The following is a 17,707-nucleotide window of genomic DNA, read 5'->3' as shown; positions in this document are numbered from 1 at the left end:
ATCCAGAATAATATAAATGTAACCATGGCTTTCCATCTCCGATCTTCTACATTCAACCACAGCCTCCGATAAGTAGCAATTTTGGGGGGGAGGGGTAGGTACCAGGGATTGAACTCAGAGGTACTCAACCACTGAACCAAATCCCCAGCCCTATTATGTATTTTATTTAGAGATTGGGTCTCACTGAGTTGCTTAACACCTTGATTTTGTTGAGGTTGGCTTTGAACTCAAGATCTTCCTGCCTCAGCCTCCAGAGCTGCTGGGATTACAGGTGTGTGCCATCGAGCCCAGCAGCAATTTTCTTTTTGTCTTTTGAGTCTTCACTGCCCTGTTGCCTCTGTTCTCATGGTCGAGGAAAATGGCCAGGGGTTAAACACATGGGAAGAATAGAAAAGCCCAAGCCAGGCGTGGTGGCACATGCCTTTAATGCCAGGAGGATGAGGCAGGAGGATCACAAGTTCAAAGACAACTTCAGCAACTTAGTGAGATCCTGTCTCAAAATTTTAAAAAGGGTGTCAGTCTGGGGATGTGGCTCAGTAATAAGCATTCCTGGATTCAATCCCTAATATCAAAAAAAAAAAAAAAAAAAAAAAGAGCCCAGACAATCCACACACACAATCAAAGGTCATTAAAAAATCTTGTTTTAATATAATTTTGTATATAGTTTGTTAAATAGTATACAACTTGTTTTAAAATGCCAAAGACCATTTATTAAGATAGAAAGTAAAAAGCTGAAATGATAACAATAGATTCTGTTTCTTGAAATGGACAATGATAAATCCTTATAGTGTTTATTTGCTAAATTTTTTTTTAAATCACCAGTTTCCTAGTTCTCTCTCCCCCCATAATACCAGATACATGGTGGTCACTCAAATAAAAAAGAAATGTATTAAATGAATAATGTAAGACACAGTACATGGTTTCAAAGATGTTTACTGTTTGGTCAAACAATAATTTTTTTAAGATGTCAATCATAAAGTAAAATATACATTGGCATAACATTAAAACATTCACCAAATTTGCATTATTGCTATGTAAAAACATGTTATGATCTGTAGAAACATGCAATTCCTGAGATTATTATTGGCTTTTATCAATCATATTCCTGACAACTTGTCTTTCTTTAAGTGACTTGGGAGTGTGAATTGTGGTTGGGATGTTCAATTTCAGACCAAATTTTTATTATCTGCTAACTGAGCAAACAGACTCTGTTTTTTTATAAATGACAGAGAAAAGACCCATGATGTGCTACCTTTTTCCCCAATGTATACCATATGGAAAAACGCAGGCCGAACATAAAAGAAGTCTTTTCTAAATGACTCTCTATCACCCATGAGGAATGTATATTTTCTAGTTAATCAGTCCTTGATGTACAGCAGTCCAGCTGTTGTTCCGCATTTATTAAAATATTCTCTGCTAAATAATTATGTTCACCTTTTAAAGTAAATTGTTTAAAATTACATTCAATTTCTTTCTCCAGACCCGCTGTCTTCACTGTCAAAATGCATAGGCATGACACACTGACAAAGCTGTCACCAGCTTTACATACTCTTCTGTCATTTCTAAGAGGTGCAACCATAACATAAGTCATAAAAAATCTGTTCTGGTCTTTGATGGAGTCTGGTAGAGTTTACACTTAAAGATAAACTTCTAAGACCAAACATGGTAGGGCTAGCAAGCCACTGTTGAGTTCCTAATTTTTGTTTTGAAATGGTTTTCAAAACAATACTACAAGTTCCTAACTGAAGCATAACACAGAACAAATGCTGTAAGCAATCTTTTTTCCTTGGGTTCATTAAGGACTTGGAATCATGTGTTTTATGTGTTTTGATTCTCTTCCACGTTTCAAGGTACCTGCTCTTGAAAGCACTAGAACAAACTAATTGAAAGGAAACCACTCTGAAACTCTACCAAGTCTTACAGCTTTACATGACCTTCCTTGTAAATTTATCTCTGGGCTTAATGTGTCTAAATGATTACAGAATGTATGAGTCTTGCTTCATGATTTTCTAATATGCACAAAACATTGAAAAATAGGTATTTACCAAAATCCCCATATACCAAACCTTTCAAACTGGAACCCAAAACCTTTTGAAGTCTTTTAACAACAAACAATGGCCTATTTCGCATACCTGAAAGCAATAATTAGTATTCTTGACCTACCGTTGAAAACAAAATTATCTTTTTAACTAAACAGGATAAACATAAAAATCCCTTTGGAGATGTTTTTTATTTATGCAATGCCTTCATTAACGACATCATCTTCCATTTCTTATTACTCCAATTCGATTTCTCCTGCATACAAGGTAATTAGCAGAATAGCTGTGAATCCAGTTAACATTCCAGCATTCTGAATCATGAAAAAGGTGAAATCAGTTTTTCTTCCAGTTACCTTTTCTCTCAGCATATCATTCATCTCTGGAAACTAGAAGGAAGATGTTTTGTTAGACAACGGTTGCCATCTAGTGGTCAAACATAAAACAATCACTTCCAGATTTCTATGGGGAAGAAGATGATTTATTTCAGGTGATTACATGTTTTAGTATAGAGTGTATAATTGGAATATCTAGGCATTAAGAATAAAAATGTTCAGTGGTGTTGATCCCCAGCTATGCCAATCAGAAGGATGGGACCTACCTCATTTTATGCATTCTCTCTCTCCTCCTCCTCTCTCCCGTTTCCTGTGCTGCATCCACACACATCGTTCTCTCAGATCTCAGAGGCATCCTCCCTCAAAATCTGTGTACTTGCTATAACCCTGACCTGAACACTTCTCTCTCCAATTTTTCAATGGACTAGACACTTCTTATTTCACCTTAATTCATCCCTTCCTGAAACACTTCCCTTAGCCATTCCTAATTTATACTAGATTCCCTCTTACCTTCTCATCATATATACTGCTTTTCCTTTTATTTCACAGCATTTTAAAATTATTTGTGATTTATTTGTTTGTTCAATTTCTGCTTTCCCTCCTTCTAGATTAAAAAGCCCCACAGATGCAGCCATTGTGCCTGACAGATTTCCAGCCTTGACCTTAGAACATATCAACAGTAGTAGAATAAATACATTTTTAGAAATAACTATAAAGTTAACTTCTTATTTCTTCAATTTGTCTACTTTAGCTTGCTCTAACCTCACAAAATTATAAGGGTTTTAAATAAATTTTCCATTACTCTAGGATTAAAGACTAAAACAATCTTGCTGAAGTATAAAAGCAATTAAAACCCTAAGTATTTCACTTAAAAATCTACTTTCTCAGCAATAATGTCTACAGAAAAGTCTATATAAGGAGACATGTAAATGTCAACTTTTCAAAACATTTCCAAAGTGATTTGCTACATATGCTGTAGTGAATTGTACCAAAGCATCTGAGAGGTCTCCAAATTCTACAGTTAATCTGTGGGCTTGACTTAAGAAAGTTCTTGCTAGGAAAAAAATGACAGTAAAATGTGAAACCACCGGGGAAAAGGCAAAAATAATGGAAGTACATATAGCATCATGTACTAGTATAATTTCTTTAAACAACTCTCATAGATTCTGTTCTTATATCAGAGAAACATGTGACTATCTAGAATAAAATAGTATGACACATTAATTTTATGAAAAAAAATGCAAATGCGGTCAATTGATCTAAGAGATGAAATTCTTGCTCTTAACGGGGTCTGCAGAGAATGATGAACAGAGCTAGATGGTTCTAATTAGGGAGCTAAGAATATAGATTAAGGAAATATAATTAGTAAATTATATATGTAATATATCCTTTTCTAAACACAAAAGAAATATCACTTGATTTTTATATACTAGCACATTTTTATTTTCCAGAAAGCTATCCATGACTCACTCAAAAATGTACAGGATATTTTCTCTCTTAAACATACACACACACATAAACACTCAAGTCAGCATCCACACACACAAAGATAAAGACATAGACACCCATAGGCATAAATATAGATGTAAATACCCACTGACACAAATAAATATGGTCAAATTTAATTTTACCAACTTTAGTGTAGTAATTTTAGTTCAACCCAAAAGGCTTTCACTGTTTAGTGCTATTTCTTCTATCAAGTTATTCCTCTTCCAAATGTGACATCTTCATAAAAGAGGGGGAAAACGTTTCATGTAGTAGATGTCAAGTTTTAGCTACCACAAGGCAAAAGAAGGCCTGCGAAAATAACCCTACTTCAGCCAAAACAAATCATTTCACCCTCTATCAATAAGATCACAGATAAAAGAATCAATGGTAATCAGTTTCAAATTACTATTAGTGCAAGCTACTCAAGAAGTGAGATGTGTTCAAATGAGAATGTTTTAAGGTACAACATAGGCCTTGCACACTAAGAAAAGCAGGAGGTTACTCTTATCTCATAACCCGGATGTTCATCTGTGAATTTTAAATTACAACAAAATAAAATGTTAAATTTCTTACCATATCTGCCAGAGAAATGTAGAGGAACATGCCTCCAGCAAGTGCAAATATAATATTTGGAGCAAAGTTGTTGCCCACCAAAATGCCAAACGCCAGCCCAACGTAGCAGGAACAGGCAGAAAGGAAGTTGAACAGCAAAGCCTGCCGAGTGCTCATCCCTGCATTGAGCAGGATCACAAAGTCCCCTGGAAGAAGAAGAAAAACCAAGTGAATTTTTTTTTTTTTTTTTTTTTTTTTTTTTTTTTTTTTTTTTGGTATCAGGAATTGAACACAGGAACACTTAACCATTAAACAACATCCCCAGCCATTTTATTTTTTATTTTGAAACAGGGTCTCACAAAGTTGCTTAGGGCCTCACTAAATTGCTGAGGCTGGCTTTGAACATGCAATCCTCCTGCCTCAGCCTCCCAAGCCTCTGGGATTACAGGTGTGCACCTTCATGCCTAGCTGAATTGCCTTTTTCTATTTGGGACGAGATCAAAGATAATCATCAATGTCCAACAAGGGCTCCTTCATTTTGATACATCAGCAGGATTTGAAGAATGTGTCACCTGAAATGTCTCATTCCATGTAAGAGTAGAGCCCCTCACCTAACTCATGAGGAAACTCCTCACACAGGATTGCTATAGAAGTGCTGAGGCCCTGAAGCAGAGACAGGGTGCAGGAAGCCCCGATCGCCAGGCCATCGATGAAATTGTGGAGGGCATCGCTGAGCGTTATCATCCAAGCAATCGTCCCTATTTCTGACAGTTTGGGCCCCTTCAAACAGGTACATGAACTTGACTCCCTTTTTCCATCCTGTAAAATAGTAGAAAATCAATCAACCTGATAAGCAACATTTCTTGAACTTCTAAGAGGTACAGAGAAGTAGAAGATGGGTTAGGTTATGTCTTGAGAGAGACAAATTGTTCAACTGAAAGCCTTTCACAGGGATGCAAAACCTTCATAATATCTAACAGAGAAAGAAAACACAGTAGGGAGGAAGGAAGTAAATCAATTGATTCATCTTGAGTAAGCCTCTTACGAACATTTTACATTAGTTTCCCCTTAAATCAATCCCTTTGACTATGCGAGCAAACTCTTGCAACTTCCTTCCTACAACGTAACAGATATTAACCTAAGCATCTGATTTATGCACGTGTTTTAAATTAAGAAATTTACTCAAAGACCACATTTAAAATCTTCTCCATGTTACAATTTAAATGTGAAATCCACAATTAAACAGGAGGACATCAAGGAATATTTATTATAGTTCCTTCTATGCCACTCTGTGAAAAAATCATCACAGTTTTTTCCACTGTGAAAAGAAGTGAATGTACTAAATGATACACTTATTTTTCAACAACTTGTTGAGTTTCCACTCCATCACAGATAACATGCCTTGTGCTTAGGCTATAAAAATGCAGTCCCTACCAGCTCTCAATTTAAATTATTCTCTTAACAAATTTCATGAATTATTATTAGAGCAGGATTGCCTTTGCTCCAGCATGCCCTTCCATTTTGAAATAATAATAAAAATAGAAAATCCCATGACAAAACAAAACCTTAGTGGGAATTTAGAGTTCAGAAAATTTGCAAAATGGTACAAAATCAAATGATAAATGCCAACTAAAGCATTGTACAGAAGTTGCAGGAAAAGGCAAATTCATCAAGCAGGAAAGCAGTTTGTAATTAATTGGAGAACATTTTATTTCTAAATCTCCTCCCCCCACCTCAACATAAGCAGTTAATCAAAATCTGTATTATTGAGCATCTACCATATATAAAACACTGTGCTGAATGCCATGGAAAAGATATGGAAGTAAAAAGCACTTCTGTCTTCATGAAGCATCTCTATGTTGAAGAAACCAGACATACAGTATATGGCTGACTGTTTTGTTAGTGTGTAACATATATTCAACAGAGAGGGGCTTCCAGAGCAATCATCTAAGAGGTTCTGCATTTACTCCAACATGCCTTCCATCGCTCAGTACACTTTGGGGACCAACACTTTCAGAAGTGACTTCAGATCTTACATCTTTTCACTGTTCACTGGAGGCCAATCTGCATCTTTGCAGGATGCTGTTTGTTTTCACCACCAATAGTCACTTGGAGCAAATAAAGTCTTAAATGAATATGGAAGGACTGGGAACACAGCTGCCATTCTCATTGTCATTGTGGTTGATGTTGTAGCGCAACACGGAACAGCAAAGGCAGATAGCATTCGTTATATGCTAGGCCCTGTTCTAAGCACCTCCATTCATTTAAACTAATTCAGGTAAATACAACTACTATTATAATTTTAGAGTTTAAGAAATTAAAGCACAGAAAGGTTAGCAAATTTACACACTGATAGAAAGGAGGTAACTTATAAAGGGACAGAGGGTTCTTGTTTATAATAGGATCTAAACACAGTTCACAGGGAAAACTGCTCTTTCTCTCAAAAAACTCTTCTAAACAGTTTCTAATCTCCTCAACTTTAAAAAGCCAACATCAAAATGAAAAGAATTCAATGTTGTCTTTCAGTGTGGTCTTTGTACCCTGTAACTACTCTTCAATGCACAGAATAATAAACAATCATGATTCAGTCCATGTCCAGTGGGTGACTTTGGTAAAAAATGTCCTGAAGCAGCCAGCAATAACCACAAAAGAAGTCATAGGAAAAGCCATAGGGAAAATGATCTGGGCTTTGTAAAAATTTCCTGGCCAGATACACTTAATAAGACTGCTTTGAATTAAAACAATTATTTTCACCTTCCAATGTGGCTTGCCTAATCATATATTTATAATTTCCTTATTTACTGGTGATGATTTAGGGAAAAGTCTACCAGACCAAGTCATGGCTACCTGATATCACTTAATACAGTATGCTACAAACACCTTTAATCCAAAAGAGAAATTACATTAATATATTAGGCATGATTTTCTTAGCTCTAAAGCAGATTGGACTGACTTTATTTATATGCCACATATTAGTTGTATGAGCTTAGGTCCCAAATGATACTCACCGATGTTATAAAAGTCTTACATTTTTAATAAGTTCGGAACACACCAAAATAGGCAAACATTTACAAAAAAGTTCATTTGTAATTCACCTGGAGCTAAATCACTGAGCAGAAAGAACATTAAATTCAGGTTTCTCTAGTTAAATAAGTGAGGGCTCATCTCTTTCCTTTATTTTTGCTAGAAGTTGCTGCTGCAACTTGCTTCCTTGTTTGATTTTACTCTAAATATGAGGCTATTTCTATTCCCAGCCCTGATGAGGCAGTTCACTCTAGTGACAAGATGGTAAGTCTGACGTCCAAAATTGAGTTTCTAGGGCAGATCCAACAAGAATCACTGTGCCATTTCCAGCAGGGCTCTCAACATGTCTCACTCACCTTAGTTATTCATGGAAACAAAAATCAAAGCAAAGTGCAGAGGAATCCAAATTCGGAGAGGAAGCATATCATGACCAAGGGTTTCAAGAAAAAAAGAGGAGGCTCTAAGTAGAATCCCAACATCAACTGGAGAGGAGGAAGCAAAATTTAAAGAAATAAAGTACTAAGATATTAAAATGGAGGAAGCAAGTGGGCTCATTGTAGAAGAGTTTAAGCAAGGTGGAGGAAATTGAGAGGAGAGGAGGAAAGGAGAGGGTGGAGTGGCAGGAGGAGAAGGGGAGGAACACAGGTAGAAGATGGGGGGAAGAAGAGGAAAGGATGTGGAGGAGGAAGAAGGGAAATTAAAAACAAGGAGGAAGAAGAGGCAAGCAAGGATGAGAGAGAGCAAGAAGAGGAAGAGCAGGAAGAAGAAGAAAGGAAAAAGGAAGAGCAGAAAGAGGAAGACAGAGAAGGACAAAGACAGGGAGGACAAAAAGAAGGAAATGAAGAAGAATGGAAGGAGAGTAATGAGGAGGAGAAAGATGAGGAAAGAAAAAGAAACTCTTGGCTAAGTAGGTCAGACACTGATCATATCAATACAGTTCACACCTGCAAGGAAACACTCTGAAGAGGAGTGCAGATGAGGAATAGCTATTTTTCCACATCTGAAACAAAATATTAAGATTTTTGAAAAAAAAAAAGCATAATAAAACAGCATTTTGGTGGATACCTTTTTATAAAAATACTGTAATTCCATGATGTTCTAAGTGCAAATATGTTTGGCAACAATTTTTTTTTTTTTCTTATTTCTGTGCTGGGAATCAAACCCAGAATCTCAGTCATGCTAGTCAAGTGCTTTACCATTGAGCTACATCCCCAGCCCTGGTGGAAATATACTTGGAAGAATACGTACAAAAATTTTTGTCCTGGTTCTCCCTGAGAGATAGCACTGTGAATGATCTCGGTAATTTTATCCTTTTATTTTTCATGAGTGTTCTGGATATGTTTAAATATTCATTATGCATTTTAGTACTCACAAAATAAAGCAAACTCAGGCTGGGAGTAGGGCACCAGGAAGGAACTGTGAATCTGTGCAGACTTGAAGTTGCCATCCGCTAACCATGTGAAGCTGGTGACAGGCTGCCTGCAAGGTGCTGCATGCACTGGAGAGCGAGTGTAGAGCCCCACTGGGGCGAACCATGTTTTGTTTGTTTAATGGCTCAAGAGAGCAGCACGGGCATTTCTGCACTGAGGGAGGCAACAGCAGCCATGAAGAATGGGCAGGATATAATCGCTTATTGGCTCCCTGCTTTATTGGTAAGGAAACAAAAGCAAATAACCTCTGTGTGGAAGAATTAAACTTTATATCCCATGTTACATGGTGAAATAGTTTTGCAGAGGAAGAGTTCTGATATAAAGAAAATCAAGCCAAAAAGGAAAAGTAGCAACCCACCAGAACACACAGTGATGCTGAAGTGAAATATAAATGACAACCAGCAGAAGATGCAAGCTGTGTGTAAAGTAACACATAAAATCCATGTCTAGAAAGGAGAAATTATGGTAATACAAGTGGGAATAATAAAATGCAGTTTAACAAGACTTCAGGTAAAGGCGGGTGAGATTTAAGAAAAACAGACTAGAATCCAAGTCAGTTTATTAATTAGCAGGCACAGGTTTTGCGGTCAAGCATGGATTTGGGAAAGAGGCCTTCTTCTCTGAGATTCAGATTCCTTATCTGCAGAATGGTGAAACTAATACTTCCGACTTCATGGAATTGTTGTGGTGATTAAGTGGGATGGTATTGATAAACCAGTGAGTGCTCCATTAATGATTATTGTGAAGTTGCAGAGTTGCACAGATGACTTAATGACAAGGCAGGAAAACTAAAACTGCCCAAGAACATACAAGACAAAATATTTACTACTTAGGATCCTTAAAGATATTCATGTGCCTACTAAATAAAATTATTAAAAAAAAAAGAAAAATTAGAGCTAAGAAGAAAGCTTTATCTAAGTGAGTGGGTGCAGAGACTTGTTGAAAGGAAAGGAGGAAAAAATTAACAAGGATGCATAAGCTTGGGCATAATTATGCTCTTGAAGAAGCCTCACTACTAAAGATCAAGGTGTATGAGTGAGTCAGGAGATTAATTAGGCAGAAAGTCAAACTCACTGTGAAAAGTATGAAATCCAAGTTAATAAGTTTATATGAATTGGACAGTTGACTGGTACAGGAGGAAAGGCCTCAGAAATGTGTAAAGTAATAATGTCTTACAAATACATAGCACCTCACAGCTTACGAAGCACTTCACATTGCTCACTTCATCTTCTCTCGACCTTTACAACATTCTTATGAGTGAAACAGGACAGATACTGGTATCATAATTTTAGAGATACAGAACGAGATAACCTATGAATATAAATAACTTGTTCAAAGTCATATGGGAGGTATTGGAATAGAACACTTAATTATTCACTGAGCATGTATTTTATAGCAAGCAGAAACTGTGCTTAGAACTGAGGACAGAAATATAAATAAAAGATTCTTCACTTTGTTGGAATTCACAGCCCAGAAAGAAACACCCAGGATTCAGGCCTGTGATAAATGGCTCCCATTTCCCCTTCCAGAATGGCTCTCCACCCTCTTTCTGCTCTCTCCTGAGGCTGTGCTGAATAGACAACCTGGATATGCTTCTTTTTTCCTGGTTTCCATTTGAGATTGACCCTTGAGGAACCCTGAAAGAAGTGAACAGGAGAGGTCAGGGTATTCATTCCTCAAAGCCCCTTGATGGGCACATCTCAGGGCACGATCCTTAAATGAAGGTCACAGCTCCTCTCAAGAAAACTCTCTTTCTAGGTTCTAGGAACTTTTTCCTCCCCTCCATCCTTTGAGCCATTATTGGTCCCTGGTTTACACTCTCGCCCTTGCTAGAGGCATGCTCCCTCCCCACTTCACACATTCCTCAAATTATCTTAATTTGAGAATATCCATTTCCTATTCAAACCCTAACTGATAAGATCATTGCTGCTGGAACATAGGAAACAAATTTCAAAAATAAGACATTTTAATTGGGTTTTTCATAATTCAAAGTACAGAGGAAATGGAACAGAAGTTATGCACAAGGTGACAAATGAAGCCCAGGGCATGCATGGTCTCTGCAAAGTATGTGTTACAAATTTCCTCACCACTTGGTTCTTATGACTCCACAGAACCAATGGAATTAGAAAAATCTGTGGCATTCAGTGATTCTATAAGGAAGCCTAGACCCTTAGAATTTTAATGTAAAATCATGTCTTCTTTTTTGAATTAACTATTCTTTCTTTTTTTCAAGCACTTCCTTATTTGTTCATGGGTACTGACTGATCTCTGCCCATGGAACACTAAATAACAGTAGGATTGTGCCCGACATGAACTGAATTTTATCTGATTCAGCAGACCATTAAATTGGATCATCACCATTCCAATATTAAATCGTACATGCAAGAATAAGCCCACACTGGTCTTGGAGGCACAAGTGAATTATAATAGCAAGTGCTTCAAAATCTCATGATATCTAACCCTAATACGCCACTTCTTTTCCTACAAATAACCATTCGATTTCATGGGTAGTTCCCAATGGCCAGTGAAATGTAGTCAGATCTGTAAGTATGCCAGCACCACCCAGCTGTGCAAGCTTATTCACAATGAATCTAAAATACAGTGATAAAGGGAAATCTCTAAAGTGAGCAAAACTTTGAATGGAATATCTGATTTTCCCCTTCCTGAAGAAGAAATAGCCAGAAATATGGAGCTAGATTAACTCAGGGTGGGTCAGAGCTTTCAAAAGATAAAAGTAGAAATTAGTAGCAAAGCTATCTGGAAGAAATATAAGGATAGTATTCTTTTAATAGGCATAGGGTATGAAGCTAACTCCATGCCACTAAATATCTTAAAAGGCTATCATAGAGAATAACTGCAATAAAAAAGTAAACCAGAAGACCTTGGTATCTTTCAATAGTCATCCTGATGTTTGCTTAATGGGCCACACTAAAAATGACATAGTGGTAGGGAGGGGTATTTATGAGCTCAGCATTCTCTGTCTGCCATGGTTAGCTCACTTTCCAGCACTAGAAGGCCCTACCTGTCAATAGCTAAGGCAGTTCTCTTAAACCCCCATCCTCAAAGGTATCACTGCCCAAGGGCAAGAGGGGTCCAGCTGGCTCTGTGTGGCCACAGGATTATTGCACTGGATCTCCCCAATCATAAGCAGGTACTCTTTGGACTCACACATGTCTGCCTGCCTTCAGTACCATCTCTTTGTGTTGCTTCTGCAAGCAAGACATGGATTTATGGCATGCCTGACATAGAGCCAAGGTCTCTTTTAAAAATTCCTCAAACCATTTTTCATAGACTTCATAGATCTTGTCACTCACTCCCTCATAAGACAGGTCTGTGGAGTGCCCTGGTGAAAGCTCAGCCAGTGTGCAAGTCAAGAGATAAGAGAGGCTGCACCTTCCCTTAGATCATGAATATACACCTTATACATGCAGCCGAATATATGGTGAGATTTCTGCTATAGAGAACGCACAGTTCCTGAAACAGCTACAGGTGTGCTACAGAGGGTACACACCTTTGGCTCTAAGTGTAGGTGAAAGTAGCCCATCTTATGTTTACACCCCACTCACCTTACTCACTTGAAGAATTATTGCTTCCTGTCCTCAAAACCTTAAACTTGGTGGGTTTAAAGAACATAATGTTCAAGAAAGCAATGCTCCTATTGGGAAACACGGTCATTTTCTGATCCGTTGGAAGCAGAGTCTAACCCGTGGCAATTTTAGGTTTTTTATGCCCTTAAGCCAACAGGTAGATGAGGAGGCTATAGTACTGACTAGGAAAATGGTACCCAGCTGTCAGAGGCAATTGATGTTCTGCTACAGAATGAGAACAAGAGTAATGCTTAGAACTCCCTCCCCAAATGTCCTAGTCAAGAAAGAACACCAGCAACTCAATAAAAAAGCCACCAGTTCTTGAAGGACTCATTCCTCACAGGAATGAAGGTGTGGGACACCAAAACTGGAAAAGTTCCCAACCAGTCAAGATGAAGCCAGACAGTGAAGTAAACACAGGATGGATATTGGAAGGAGAGCTGTAATAAGTAGCCCAGGCCTCATATCCAGGAATAAGAGTAAGTTAGCAGCTATAATTTATGTTCCTCAACTACATCTTTTCTTCCTCTCCTCTTCTCCCAGTATTTTATTGAAGCATACTGATGGTGGCCAATATTTTAATTTAGATTACAGTGTTACTTAAATGACCTCACATATGGGGATGATATGGTAGTTGATGGTATTGTGTGCATCCCCCATGTTGGGTACTTGAATTTTTCACCTGCATGAAGGACAAGAGTAAAGGCTCAAAGGGATAAAGAGTGGACTATTACCAATGTTGTTAATTTACTCCTCCAGATTCACTGTCTGCCTTTCTTTCCCAAATTGCCTCTCCCGGGAGATTTGTATGTACTCTACTAAAGGGTTCCCATGCCCCTGACTTTCAGTTGGTTCCATACAAAGATCTCCAACATAAAATTAGAGGGAAATAAGAGATAGTGATGAGGATATTGATTCTCCTGGCTTCCTCCTTGAGGAGTAATGTAGGCTGGCAATGTCCCCAGTTAAAGATCATGGTTCCATTTATAGTAGTTTCTGTGCAAGATTACCCGGTTCCAGGTTCTAGTAACTCCTTCCTTCCCCTTGGCCTGGGGCAAGGTTGCTAACAGTTCCACTATTACTAGTCTCAGATTACTGCATCTATATATTTTTTATCCTTTATTAGGAAGTGCCATCTCTTTCTGGAAAGGACAAGACTGAAGTCCAATGCTCATTCCACCAGACAACATTCACACATTCTACATATATTGTTAAATATATTTTAATGGAAAAAGTAATAAACAAGACCAAAGAGACATGAATGTATATGAAGAGTGAAAGGCACTCTAACAAATGTAAATTTTTGATGGGCTTTGCTTTTATGACTAGATTTTCTAATGATTTCAGTGTTTATATTTTATAGCTGGGGGTTCATTGGTCCTTCCTTTAGCTTTGAAAAGGCAATCTCAGTTCGCTATAACCAAAATGAAATTTCAAACAAGAAAGGAAAAATAAATTTTATCTTTACTGCATATAATCAAATATAATTCAAATGCACTAAATTTCCAACCATTTGGTTTTAGGAAAATCTCAAAACTATTTCCCAAACTCTCTTTGCTAATGAAAATAACCATTAACTAGAAAACAACAATTTCCAGAAACCTTGAAAATTGTTTGCTTTCTCTCTAATCCTTCTCCAGAATGCAAGTAAAGTTGTTTTGGTCTTTAAGAGTTGAAAGTAATTGTCTTTCATTTTCAGCTTGGGAGCATAGCATTTTACTGCCTTAAAAAAATTAAAATTCAGGAGAAACCTGAGGGATTTTCAAGAGCTCTGCTACTATTTTGCCAATGGAATTTAAAGTATATACTAATTAAATATTTACAGTTATCCAAATGGAGTATTTATACACTCTAAAAGGTTGTCTACTGTTGCTACAGAGAATGGCATTAATGCACTGATACATTTGGGAAGCAGGGTCTCATTTCTTATAAAGAAAGATTGTATAATGTACTCCCCAGTCCACACAACTCTCATTGTTACTGAGAAGTCTTAAAGGGACTTTCAAGAAATAACAGAAATTGGTTAAGTTTTAATATGAACTAGAGAAATCAGTTGCTAGGATTCTGAAAAGTAGTGTTCCCAAAATACAGGAAGATCTCCACTGCTCAGCATCAAGTCTTCCAGAATAATAAAGATGAGGAAGCAAATGTAGGTGGGTGCCATGGAGGTATGACCCCACACAGCATCTGCCTATCATGAACTTACTACTTTACGTGAATTGTGTCAAGAACAGAAATATAGACTATCCCACCCAATGTAATACAAATGATTGATTTACTGTCCCTGAAAAAAAAAAAAAAAATAAGTGGAGGGAGCACTTTCTGTTGTCAGAGAAGATTAGAAACACAAGCCTCTTAGGGCAAGAAGCTTGGAAGACATGATAAGAGGCAAAGAATGACAGCTGAGAAGACAGACCAGAGCCAGTGGTAACTGCAGACACTGTGACAGAACAGGCAATTAGACCCTAGTGGAGTGTTGGAAATAGGCAAGCTGCCAGCAGAGAAGACGTGAGCAACGTGGAGGAAGAAAGAAAAAACCCTTCTCTGTGACTGGCAACCAGCAACTGGTCTATATTTCAAATTCAGAAAAACAGAGGCCGTTTCTACTCTGTGTGTGCAGTGTAAGGGGTGGGAGCCACAAAAGATAAGAGTACCAGGACTTCACTCTTTCTTAAATATGTCATTGCTCCCGCGTGAAGATTTGCCGACCAGTTTAAGAATAGATAATTTCTAACAATACAGGATATACCTCTAGAGCACACAACAGTGACAATGCAATATCAATAATAACACAATCTCACAGAGCAATTTCACTTATTATGTTCCTAGTATTGTTTGATACATTTTACACATAACAAGTCACTTGCTCTTCTTACCAACACTACGTAGTTATCATCCCCATTTTACAAATAAGGAAACCAAAGCATAGTGAGGATAAGGAAACTGACAAAATCATATGTCTAAACAGGAACCAGGACAGAATCTGAACCCATACACCAAACAGTCTAAACCTGTGATCTCTACAAACTGTGAGTTTCTATTTTGTGTTTTTCATCCCTCTACTCCCAGTATTCAGTGCTATAGGTATTCAGTGAACATTTATTCACTGAATAAAGGTATAGTCATAGTAAAATTACATTTTCTTTCATGATATGTTCACAATCATTGTCCCATGAAGCATCTATTCAAATCTTTCTGAAGAGCAAACACGTGGACATTTACACATTATGTGCAAAGAAAGTGCACATAATCCCATTCCATTCCATCAATTCCATTTGATTCATCTACAGAATACAAGACTCAAAGCACATAGGTGTTTTGTTGTTTATCACTAATTCTTTATCACCAAAAGTTGAGGAACAGATTTTAAAAAAACTCTTAAAGGGTAAGCATTTTTTTTTTTTCATATTTCAAGCCAAAAGTTTTTAACATTTAGTAGGTGCTCAATAAATGTCCCTACAAATTAAGTAGGAGAAGGGTTGTTTTGCTGAGCTGAATGAAGTGGAATACCAAAATCACCTTACCTTTAACGTGTTTCAGAGCCCCCACCCCCATCCCCGTGAATCCAGCAGAAGACTAACTGGCAGCCATCTTGCATCTAACTTTCTAAAACTTGCAAATTTTTCAGATAGCTTTTCGGCAGAAATCAAAACAAAAATCATAGTAACAAGACAACTAACCTGTTAAATGTTTATCGTTTGCAAAGTACTCTCCCAACTGCCTGAGAGGAGAGTTACTATCTTCCTGACTACAAATGAAGTCAATTAAAAATATGTCCAGTGAGGTCTTAACCAGAACCACACAGTTAGAAGACAGGAAAGTCAGGACTTGAACCTAGACTATTTGGCTTGTAAGCCAAAGCAACAAAAGGCCAATAGACTGCTCAAGAGAAATGAGTTTTCAGATAAGACATTTCTGAGTTCAGTAGTTTATTACTGTCATAATGGACTGTTTTATTCCTCTTTGCTGTCCCCCATCCTGGAAAGCACTAGTGTTTCAAGTGCTTCTGGTCTCGAGTAAGGAACACCAAGCTGATCCTCGGAGGTGTTCTGAGGTTTGCTAGCACTTTAAACATACTTAAAATGATACTTCAAATCACTAAGGAGAAACAAACATCATCCTTGAGCTGTCAGCTCTACTCTGTATAATCTGTTGTTTACAGAGTGTAAGCATGGATGGAAAACTACAATTGTCTTTGTAGCTGGCTCTTCCTGAGTTTGTCACATTTAATAAAATGCAATTTTGGAACCAAAGTCTTATTTAGATCATCGTCACTATTTAAATATTAGAACACAGTAATGCTTAATTTGAAAAAGAATTTCTGTCCAGAATTTTCTCTAATGTCATTTTACAGCATGCACTATGCTACACGTACTCTGATCACTTATTTCTTCCTATAATCCACCAAACGTCTTCCTGTCCCTGAGACTCCGTTGTTTCCTCAGCCATCACAAAGATAGCTTCTTCCTGTGATCCAAATTTGAGTTTAAATGTGTTATCTTTATGAAGATCATCCCTGACCACCCAAACTAATGTAGTCACCTAGACATCATCATATCCCCACATTTTAATTCTCTGCACAGCATTTGTTACCCTATCATGTCCCACTAGAATAAATCAGAATTCCAGGAAGCGGGAACACTTTCTGTCTATTTGGCACAGAATCCCCAGAACATAGAACAGAACCTGGCACAAAGCCAGGTGATCATTAGATACGTAAGTGAATGAATGAGGGAATGAATGACTGAATACTATGTTCCTACCCATTCATATGACTGCACTGATTTAATGTCTGAACCAGGATGTCACGCAGAACATGAACTGTTACCAGAAAAGTGACCTAATATATCTTAGAGGTTCAATTTAAGATTGATTTTATTGTTTAACATAAAAATTTCATGACTCTGAAATTTTGGCCAAAGTCAAGAACACTATAAAAAATATAGAGAAAATATGAAGCATTTCTGCAAAAATGATGTCTACCCAATAAAGAGTTTTTATGATTCTACTTTCTAAATGCAAAACAAGCTCTAGATTTGTGGATTTGTTTTGCAGCCTAGAAAACTATGAATGATAACTGATCCCTTACTTCAGTTTTCCAAAGTGTTTTATAACCTAGCAATAAAGGAGGTTTAACTAGAAAGCATCAAAGCAGAGATTTGAATGGTTTACTAAACCTTCAAAGATAATCTTAGCCTTCTTCAGTACTAAATGTTTCTGACTTTATCTGCCTTCACTGAAGGTTTAAAAAAGTC

The 17,707-nt window shown here is 37.3% G+C and overlaps 1 protein-coding gene across 1 annotated transcript in view; it reads right to left on the bottom strand.

The window, feature by feature from the left end:
- Positions 1-624: 624 nt before the first annotated feature.
- SLC39A8 (solute carrier family 39 member 8) overlaps positions 625-17,707 on the bottom strand; it is a 79,240-nt gene continuing 62,157 nt past the window's right edge. The window contains exons 7-9 of the mRNA XM_079153458.1: positions 5,023-5,230; positions 4,433-4,617; positions 625-2,425 (exon numbers count right to left, since the gene is read on the bottom strand). Of these exons, the coding sequence (XP_079009584.1) occupies positions 2,276-2,425; positions 4,433-4,617; positions 5,023-5,230 (543 nt within the window). The 3' untranslated portion in view covers positions 625-2,275. The remainder of the gene's footprint in view (positions 2,426-4,432; positions 4,618-5,022; positions 5,231-17,707) is intronic.

The sequence above is a fragment of the Sciurus vulgaris genome (genome assembly GCF_902686455.1).
Source record: "Sciurus vulgaris genome assembly, chromosome: 9".
NCBI lineage: Eukaryota > Metazoa > Chordata > Mammalia > Rodentia > Sciuridae > Sciurus > Sciurus vulgaris.
The sequence above is the reverse complement of the archived record's forward strand: the minus strand, read 5'-3'. Positions and strand labels throughout refer to the sequence as shown.